General features: G+C 40.3%; 1 protein-coding gene across 1 annotated transcript; it reads left to right on the top strand.

Moving 5' to 3' along the window:
- The first annotated feature begins 297 nt into the window (after positions 1 to 297).
- LOC139138589 (cytochrome P450 1A1-like) lies at positions 298 to 5802 on the top strand. The gene has a single exon (XM_070707025.1). It carries the CDS (start codon positions 466 to 468, stop codon positions 2074 to 2076), a length of 1611 nt encoding a protein of 536 aa, XP_070563126.1. The 5' UTR covers positions 298 to 465; the 3' UTR covers positions 2077 to 5802.
- Positions 5803 to 10932: the final 5130 nt, after the last annotated feature.

Genomic DNA, 10932 nt, shown 5'->3' on the forward strand with positions numbered 1-10932 from the left:
ATGGCGGGCATTTTTAATTTCAAATATCGGTATATCTTCAAATATCGGTATATTTTGTTTCTCTAGTACCAAAATTTGCACGATGACCTTCGATTTTTATTCTTGATTTTGGAAGAAAATAGTGGAATTATGCCTTGAGGAAAGTTTGAGCAAAAGTTTAAGTCTCTCACTTTCGAGGTGCGCAACGTCAGATGGCTTTTAAAGGCAAATTAGAATTCAGTGTCCTTGTAATAATCAGAGTAAACAGGGGTTATTGTCTATCTATCATGCTTCCGTAAATAGACGGCTTGTGTAAGGACATGTGCTTGGACATGTGCTTGTGCTCAACAGGTCATCGTGTGCATCTCAAACACTTTATAAAATCAGTGGTCTACAAACCAAGTCTTGTCTGTTGCCTTGGTCAGATCACTACTGGCTTTGCTGTGAAGTTTCCTAGCAATCTGACGAACGTTGAACATTATCACCATGTTTGCCAAGGGTTCCGTGAACAGCAACCAGTCGGTCAACAAGACGCAACAGTTGGCATTTGCCGACTTTTTCCCTGACTATTTAAAACATAACATGAATACGGATTTAGTTATCCCGTGCCTTCTGATGCTAATACTGCTGCTCCTCTGGCATCGCCTCACGACTCACTCCGACATCAAGCGTAGAGTTCATCCACCAGGGCCGTGGGGATTGCCATTCCTAGGAAACCTGTTGTCTCTCGGATCTTACCCACACCTGTCACTGACCAAAATGGCGAAGAAGTACGGACCCGTCTTCAAGATTCGTCTTGGTCAAAAATCAGTCGTTGTCCTAACGGGACTGCAAACGACCAAGCAAGCCCTGGTTAAGCAAGCGATAGACTTTGCAGGCAGACCAGACTTCGAGTCTTTCAAGGCCATTGCCGAAGGTAAGACAATGGCGTTTAACACGTACAGTTTGCAGTGGAAGACTCAAAGAAAGATACAACATGTCGCTCTCAGGACCTTTCTGAGTGGTGCCCATCTAGAGAATCTAGAAAAACGGATAGCGGAAGAAGCCGAACAACTTGTGAAATGTTTGACGACCAATGGACTTGGCTCAGGAGGTCACATGATCGACCCAAACGAATATGTACGTTTTGCAGTGGCTAACATAATCTGCCTCATACTTTTCGGAAAAAAGTACGGTAGTACTGATGTAACTTTACAGCGCTTAGTTACACTGTCTGCAAGATTTACAGAGGTCACTGGGGCCGGCAATCCGGCTGACATCATGCCCTGGACCAAAATCGTTCCCAGTGTGAAGCAACGACAAGCAGACTTTGAGAAAATGGTAGGCGAATTTGACGACTGGATAGAAGAGAGGAAGCGAGAACATGAGGAAAGCTATCAGCCAGGAGTCATCAGAGATCTGACCGATCATTTGGTAAAAGTGCTGGAGGAAATGGACCAGGAAGAAATGGCAAGACTCCAGATTGACCATTCTCGGATAATGAAGACACTAAATGAAACTTTGGGAGCTGGTTTTGAAACCGTCGCAACAAGTCTACTGTGGTCCATTATGTACATGATGGCGTACCCTGACGTACAGAGTCGAGTACAGAAAGAACTGGATCGAGTTGTAGGACCCGATAGAACGCCATGCCTCGCTGACAAGCGTAACTTACACTTCACACAGGCCTGCATTCATGAAATCCTTCGCATCACCTCGGTGGCTCCGATGGCTATTCCACATTCAACCACTTGTGACACAAATTTAAACGGCTTCTTCATCCCTAAAGATACACTCATCTTTGTGAATCTGTGGGGAACAAATCACGACGAGACGATATTCGAGAATCCAGACGACTTCAATCCCGATAGGTTTATGACGGCTGACGGTTCTACATTCGATCGATCAAAAAGTGACAAGTATGTGACATTCTCTCTCGGTCGCCGACGATGCCTTGGCGAACCCCTAGCTCACATGGAAGTTTTCCTATTTTTCACGACGCTTATGCACCGTTGTACCTTTCAGAAAGAGAATGATGACCAAATTCTAGATTTCAAGGGGAACTATGGACTGACAATTCAACCAGATAGGTACAGAGTTCTTGTAAATCCGAGATAGATTTTGATTGGCATGACACGACGCTATGTCACTGTAAAGGAAACAGCTTTTTGCAAACACGTGATAAAGATGTTGCGGGTACGATGCGCAAAAAGTTCACCATGTCAAAATGTTTTTTACTAGACTGTTTCTGTTAGATTAAAATTTTTATATTATTCGACACTATTCATTTTTTCAGCAAAAAAACAAATTTGTTACCAGTAATCGATCAAACTATTAACCAAGCATAATGAAACAACTATGAAAAACTATAATGCAATTGATATATGTTTGGATGGCCCACAGATATTTGTCATTTTCTAATATACCATGTGGATACAGCATAAATTCCTTACTGATGAAAAAAGTACCGAGAAATAATCTTTATAGTTTACAACAAATCTATGATTGATTAACAAGGGTCTAATGCTTTGTGGTATCTTACCTGAATGCAATTCTGTTGATTATGCTAACGAAGTTTTTATAATGCCAATAGTTTTTTACACAATGCATTTTCACTAGTTATATGAAAGCTTTATTCAGTTTGACTTTCAAGATGTTTATATATTTCGATAGAATTTATCGGGTTTGTTTTCAAAATCCATAATCAGTGTTTGCTGGATTTGAGGTGTATGTAAATGAAAACATCAAAACATTTCATAACATTACATAAAATAACATTACATTACCTTATATCATATTCACAGCAGCACACAGCAATGAAATATTATACATCGAGCAGTGTAACAAATGAGATTTTGGAATTTCACCCAAAAATATTCGTTTACAATGCATAAGTTCCTATGTAATACTCTACTAGCAATGTTCCCCATAAAAGACAAACAGTATCTGTAGATTCATATATTTTTGACAAACGATATGAATGTACTTGACTGGAGCAGGGTGATTAGAAGTGCATAGTGCATAATAAATGTGATATTCGAATTTCACTCAGAAATGTTCATTCCCGGTACATTGATGTCTATAATACAAACAAATAACGATTTCCCTCATACAAAATTAGCCATATCTGTGTCTATATATTTTTGCACAATTAGCCTTGAAAGTGAGAAGTGGTAGATTCTGAATAAATTAACGGCTTTTGTCCAAGTTTATCACGATATCTTTTGTTTTTGGAACATTATCGGAATTCTGAGACACGGTTTTGTACAAACAGTCACTAACTACAACCTGTGCAAAGATGAGGCTAATCCGTCAACGTGGCGCCAAGTTACACTCTCCAGAAGTTGCGATACATTGCCAAAAACGGAACGGAGTAAATCGCAGAAATGTGTATGCGACCCTTGGAGTCGCACAAAGTCAGCTAAAATTCCGGTTCGCTCACATTTTCGGTGGAAATATTCCAGCCCATAATGAAGTAGAGGACTTTTTACACAATTGCCTGAATTTGTGGTATGAATGAAATGATACATGACGTGAAAATTGGAAGAAAATGAACACTGAAACGGCCAGTTCGCGGCGCAAGCGTTAGGCTTTATTTACACAACTGTCATTCCGAGCCAAATCTAAGGATAATCTTCTTGCTAAATACACACTAGCGTATTAACTGTGCACTGTAGTGTACCAGTTAAAATTTGATTATCAAGCGAAGAAATGACTGGCTGCGTATATGCTTCGTAAAAATTATGTGATTTTGAATGCCAAGTCCGATGACATCGTGTTTTCCTCTCTTTTGGTTGCGCAATCGTCACCGCGTTTTCAGCTTCCTGCCCGGAGAGAGACACGTGACAATGAATTTTAATGTGGTACATACCGACAAAGACGAAGTTCCTTCAGACGCCTTGTTACGTACGTTAGCTTTTACGTTCCGTACTGCATGTTGAAGTACGACCACAGTCCGCCTTGAACATGGCATGAAGCTAAAAACGGACAGCTACATATGAACGCCGTTTCCGACCTCAGAAGCAACAGTGCCGGGCTAAGGGAGCATTCGTTATTTACGGGGAGGGGGGGCCGGTGGAATTTGAGCGACAAATGAAACGTAAAAAGCGACCCCCCTCCAAATCAAATTTCTAAAATTTGACCCCCCCTCAATTCATCAATTGTAAAATGTGACCCCCCCCCCCCATGAAAAAAAAAATTCATCAGATTTGATTCATTAACCCTTCGCACCCTGTGGCCCCGGGCTGAAAAAGTTTCCTCACATACTAGAGAATCAACATTTTTGGTGAAATGCCAAAATCAAATTTTTGCACACACATGAACTTGTAATCGCTGTAGTCTAATCAAGTACACTAATATCAATAATCAAGAGTACATAAATACACAGATTTACCTAGTTTTATATTGGAAAAAAATTATTCATAGTTTCCATATATACAAGATAGTGAATCAACATTTCGGTGACATTCCAAAATCAAATTTCTTGCACAAACATCCACTTGTTACCACCCTAGTCTAATCAAGTTAATTAATATCAATAATCAAGCGTACATAAATACACAGATTTAACTAGTTATGTTATGGAAAAAAATTATTCATAGTTTCCTCTGACAAGATAGTGAATTAACAATTCGGTGAAATTCCAAACATATTTCTTGCTCACACATGCACTGGTAACTACCCTAGTCTTATCAAGTACATTAATATCAATAATCAAGAATCTATAAATACACAGATTTAGCTAGTTTTGTATTTAAAAGAAATTATTCATAGCTTCTCATAGATTATGTATGGAGGACCTGTGTATTTTCTATTTTGCCTGGGAGTTCTTGTGTGTTATCACTGTATACCTAGGGAGTCCAAGACGGGAACTTTCCAGAGAGTGTTTTACGTTGCATGCTGCACTGGCACTGGAAGGTTTGAGTGTCAGCGTGTGCTTTTTAAGTCAGATATTTCTCTATTTTGAGTCTTACTCAAGTCAGCAGATATGTAAAGAAACCGGTGAGTGGCAGAGATCGAATTTTGTGCGGATCGGACAGTTTATTTAAACCCTACGCCATGCTCTACTTTAGTCGATGGAACGAACATTGCTCACACAAGTGAAAGCCGTGCCGTATATTTGCAATATACGCACTGCTAAGATGATAATATCACCACAAGTTGAAAGCTGATCTTTCTGCAGCAAATTGTGTGTTAACTGTGAACTTTATTCCGTTTATGAGTTCAGTCAGATGTCTGAGATTGTCATGAGAACATTATTTATGATTGTTCCACTGAACTTTTGTCGATGCGCGGAGTTAGCAGAGTAAGACTTCAGATTAGTTCGGCATGTCCCGACCGGAAGTAAACAAAAGATCTAAGAATATTAGTAAGATGGCTGCTCCCATGGTAGCTGAACTGGACGCTGCTTAGCAGTGAATTGCGTGTGTTGTCACCGACTTTCATGTGCAGACATTACACGGGACTTACAATTGTGCTCATCATCGAACATTAGTTAAAGTCGCGTGTGAACTATTTGTTTTCCCAGCCGCGTCGTCAAGTCTGAGGTACCTCTGCGGTACCGTTAAGTTTTCCATAGAAATTGTTAAGCATTTAGAAAGGGTTTGAACAGAGTTTTGTTCTGAAAGTGTGTTCGACTCCTGCCGTCGGGAGGTCGATCAGTACGGTTACTGTTACCATGGAGTAATATTTATAGTTTTGGGTACGGTTTTACTATTTTATATGTAGACCCCGATATTTGACACAATATATACAGAAGTTGTTTGTTACATTATATGACTGTGTGTTGGTTCCTCATTTCGGCAGATCGTCCATGTAGCCGACACGAACACGAAGTGTGTGTTACCGGCTATCAAAAACTATGAAAAATAGTAAAGAATGAGCTACAAAATCACTATCAGTTTTAAGTTGCAGGTAGAATAAGTCTGTGCCTTTGTAAAAAATACTAAAAAAATAGTAGAAAGTGAAGAACCAGCTGAAAGTTAGTTGAGGAGACCTTGACCGCATATCATTTGCATCTCATTGTCGGCTACATGGACTGTGTGCCCTCATTTGGGCAATTTTTCATGCCCCATGCTGTGTAGCCCTGCGTACAGGTGTGTGCACGTGTGTTCCCAGCATTATATGGCCTCTACCACAGCCCTGCAATGGTCTTTGAACAGACTTGAGGTCTCTGCAGCCTGGATCTGGACCGCAATGAAGACTAAACGGTCTTTTTGGCCGAAATTCCGCTCTATTGGGGCAAAATCCTTTCCCTGCCTACCTTTACCTCCTAACCAATCCCAGAAAAGATGCGATTGACTTCTCCTAACGTCCAAAACCGCTCATTTTCTGAAACATAACATACTCGACAAGTTGTTTACCCATGGCGATCCCCATTTTGAATCTCGCTGCAGAGACCCCAGTTATCTCCACAGACCATTGCAGGGCAGCGTGGTGGAGGCCGTATACGCCAGGAACACACAGACCTGTACTCAGGGCTACATGCTCTGTTGCTGCTCTAGAGAGGTTAATGCCAGTCTCGGACTTGTTGGCCCTGCTAGAGAAATAAATTTGGCTGAGCTTCGGTCGGTTATTATTCTGCCGTCTCGAAACATCGGTTACACAAGCAACATTTCGGTGAAATTCCAAAGTCAATTTTGTTTTCCATAACTCAACACAAACCTTTGTAAAATTTGACCCCCCCCCCCTTCAATCATTGATTGTAAAATTTGACCCCCCCTGAAAAGCGGTTTTGTAAAAGTCAACCCCCCCCTGATTTCCACCGACCCCCCTCCCCGTAAATAACGAATGCTCCCTAACTTTGTGTTGTGCCAGGTTAGAACCCATCGTTAGGCTAAACTAAATATAACACCTAACAATATCTGGTATCTAAAACGATTTCCTAATAGTAAGATAAAAGTTGGCGAAAAACTGAAATAAATCGATTCTGACACGAAACTTGAACAATTCTAAAAGCGACTTGTTTTGGCTTCGCGAGTATACCATGGAGGCGAGTACCTAAAACAGATGTGAATCTGTGACCACGCTGATATTAAACTGAATGCGTCATTCTAAAATCGCGACGGTCAAATTTTGTACAAGTAATGAAATGCGTGAACTTCAGTCAAACAGTTTAATATCGCGTTGGCTGATATGTGGAAACGAGCATTCGTCATTCTCCGGTGGCGACTGTCTGTTGATAACGACGATAGACAGACCAGCAGCACGCTGTCTTTCAGCGTGATTGAGTTTATCCACAGGAAAAAGTAGTTACTGATTCGAAAAAAGCACGTTCATGGTTGTTTAATTTTTTTCAAGTTCATGAAAATTATTCTATCATTTTCAATTTTGGTTTCCTTAAATTTACCGCATAAGTTTATAATTACCTAATAACAATCTAATCGCAATGATTTTAAAGCTATACTGATGTGAATTTGTGCTGTGAAATATCGCATACTTTTCAATCGCGATTGATTTCGACCCAGGACTTCGACTCACTTCATGAGCAGTCCGCCAATAAGTTGATCGAGACAAATTATATATGCTCTATGATTAGCTCCGGTACAGATTGAAAAACAAATTCTAGGTCAACATTGTGTTTACATTGTAAATCACGGCATCATTCTAATGTAATGTAGCAAAACTGTACGTGCGTTATCCGCATCACGTTCCCTCTGTGCCCGCATAGAATTCACAAGACAATAAGCTCAAGTTTCCAAACCGGGCAGAGCAGACCACCGGAGCGATTTTCTCGTTATAAAATTTCGAACTATTGGCATATTTCTAATTTCTACTGAGAGGAATGTTGCTCGCCCAACTGTTGAAACTAAAAGACGTCGCAACTATTTTCACAAAAAAAAGATAGAAAACTTGTGGTGACGTACAGGAACGTAATCTTCATTGCATGCTTTACGTGTAAACCGTAACGTAACCGATAATAGTTTTGGTTGCCGGACTTCACTTGGCATTTGCAGACGTAAAAAAATCATCTTTTGAATGTCGGACTCCATTTGGTGCAGGCAAACATGTAAACTGTTGTCAGAAAAAGACGTATTTTTTGGACTTTCGGCGTAGCCAAGTTTGATTGGGGCGAGGTCAGTTTGAATGTCAGACTATACTTTACATTGAGTCCACGTCACTTGTCAGCGGACACATGTACGTTTTGGTTTTCGGCGGCGATTAATTTTGAATGCTGGACTTTATTTGGCAAAAATGTAAAGACAAAGACTTACCTTACTATTTGGATTTTCGGCCGTTATTTGTTTTGTACGGGAACAGTTCTATTAAATACGTGTTATAGGAAAACGAGGTAAAAATAACGTCAACTACAATGAGCAGCATCTCAGTTGTGCGCAAGATGTATCACCAGTATTTGTTCGAAGCTCAGTTTAGTGTTGAATGAGTAAGCGTTCTGCGTTACAGTCCTCGCTTGCGACCATTTCCAGTTTACAGCTTTTCAACGCATCGGAAACTGGAGTTTTAAGCCTGACTGTAACTCTGACAATTTTAACTGTTCTCTCATTCGCGGCCATATGCTTGATATTTCGCTTTTGTGGACCATGCTTTTGCAATCGACGGCTACCTTCAGCATGTTCAGTAGCCACGACATACTTCCTGCCAGTAGCTGGGAAGAAGATTGACGCATGCGCACTTCTCCGGACGGAATCAGGGACTGGTCAGTTTCTTCAGCCGGGGGGGGGGCGGTGGATTCATGGGGGGGGGGGGGTCACCCTGTTTTTGACTTTGGTGATAGGGGGGTCACCATGTTTTTTGAAATGCCCAATAGGGGGGGTCAGTGTGTTTTTGAATTTTGACACAGGCTCATCATTGCCTAAAATGCTAGTGTCAGCCACAAAATTCATCATTCAGTTGTATTTTTCGGCGCGCCCTTTGGGCGCGTAACTTTAATAATCAGTCATATTTTTCAGCACGCCCAACTTTAACATATCAAGCATACATACATCAGAGATATCTGTATGTTCAATATTTTTCAGCGTGCTCTTCAAGCTCATTACTTTAATATATCATACATCTTTCAGCATGCCCTTCAGGTGCATGACTTTAATATACAAGGCATATATATCTGAGATATCAGGATGTTTCATATTTTTTGGCGCGCCCTTCGGGCGCCATACTTTCAGAGATATCTTGATGTTTGCTAAGTGAAAGTGTACCATTATGAAATCTGCATTTCATATGAAAAGGATGACAAATTCCTGATACTTTTCTACGGTGGCCCCTACACGCCACGGAACTCTATTACTTATGAATATAAACTCCAATTTTTCTTGACAATATCTTTAATATTTGTAAGAGATTTTATTTCTCCACCGCAAACTTTTAATTTTGTACGGGCAACTTTATCTTAACATTATCTTAACTTTAACTTCTCGAAAGTATTTTTAGTTTTGACCATAAACAAAATATGTTTCTCAAAAGTATTTTTTATTTTGTAAAACAAAAGTAAAATTTTTTCAAGATAACAAACTCCCCTACACGTCATGGAAATTTATTACTTTTGAACATAAACTCATATTTCTTGACAATATATTTAATATTTGTAAGAAATTTTATTTCTCCACAGCAAACTTTTATTTCTGAACGGGGAAACTTTTTAAAAACTTTTAACAAAAAAAACTTTAACTTTTAAAAAATAACTTTAACTTTGAACAAAATATTTGTTTCTCAAAAGCGTTTTTTATTCGAAAAGAAGTAAAAATTGTTCACAGCAAGAGTTTAAGATTTTTGCTAAGCGCGAACTGAGTTACTTAAATGACATAACCTTATGTCTTTAGAGCAGAAAACTTAAATTCTTAAAGAAAAGTTTTATTTTTCCAAGAGTAAAATTAATTTCTTTATGGAAAAAAGATTTTCTCATAGCAGCAAATTGAAATACAGAGAATAAAACTTTTTTCTCAATGGCGAGAAATTATTTTCTGAAGATAACAAAACTAATTCTTTCAAGATATATTTTCTACATATGAGTGTGGTTTAAGAATTTGGTAAAACTGAACTGAGAAAGAACGAAAAAGGAAAGATGAAAAAGTCAAACTTACTTTTCTTCAGAGCGAAATTTATTTCTGAGAGGAGAAATATTTCATGTGAGGGCGCAATTACCTATAATGCATAGCAAACTCTTTCTAGCGAGAGTAAACATATTTTGGGGAAGAGTAAAACATTTTTCTGACGAGCAAAACTTTATTTTAACGGCGGCGGAAGTTAAAGTATCCCACCATGCAACACCCAAGTTTGATGACCCAGAGTCTCCGAGACAACCATGACTGACTTCATCGGCGATACAGGCACGCTAGTCCGGCCCTAGCTGCAGTAATGACAGTACCTCGAGGTTTTTGGGTCGGACGGTTTGCCGTACTGTACTGCAGCTAGCCCGGCCCTACCCTGCCTGCGTACGATGCTGTGTGTTGGGGCCGTATAACGCCAGGAATACACAGCATCGTACGCAGGGCTATGGGCACGGGCACGCAAACGAGTCAGTTCAACAGTTGCCACTTGTCTGAGTCCCCGAAGAACGGTTTTGTGTTTGAGTGATTCGTCCTGACTGCAGACAGACGTTGTGCGACGGGATGGACCGCATTGGGTTGCTTCATTAGCTCTGCATGGGCTGTGTGTTACCGGCGTTATACGGCCTCCCACCACATAACGCCGGTAACACACAGCCCTGCCATGCAGAGCTATTCCTTCATCAGTTGCTGTGTTGTTAATGTTATGTTGTGTGATAGTCATCTTTTCTATAAGCCAGATTCGTAATTGATAGAGTCTTCGACTGAAACTGAACCTGGCCCGCCAGATTTGACCACAGTCGAGCGTGGTTCAATACAGTAGTTGTGGGTCCACAGCTGTGGTGTTTTCGGACGGGATATGCCTTTTACGGGCTGGTTGACTTTCACGTTTTTGACCCCGCAAACCACACGTGAAAGTCAAAACCAGTCCGCGACTGTGGTCAAATCTGGCGGGCTCGGTTCAGTTTCAGTT

The sequence above is a fragment of the Ptychodera flava genome, chromosome 8 (genome assembly GCF_041260155.1).
Source record: "Ptychodera flava strain L36383 chromosome 8, AS_Pfla_20210202, whole genome shotgun sequence".
NCBI classification, from domain to species: Eukaryota; Metazoa; Hemichordata; class Enteropneusta; family Ptychoderidae; genus Ptychodera; species Ptychodera flava.

Excerpts from the sequence above, each read along its gene's own strand:
- LOC139138589 (XM_070707025.1), top strand. The coding sequence starts at position 466 with ATGTTTGCCAAGGGTTCCGTGAACAGCAACCAGTCGGTCAACAAGACG.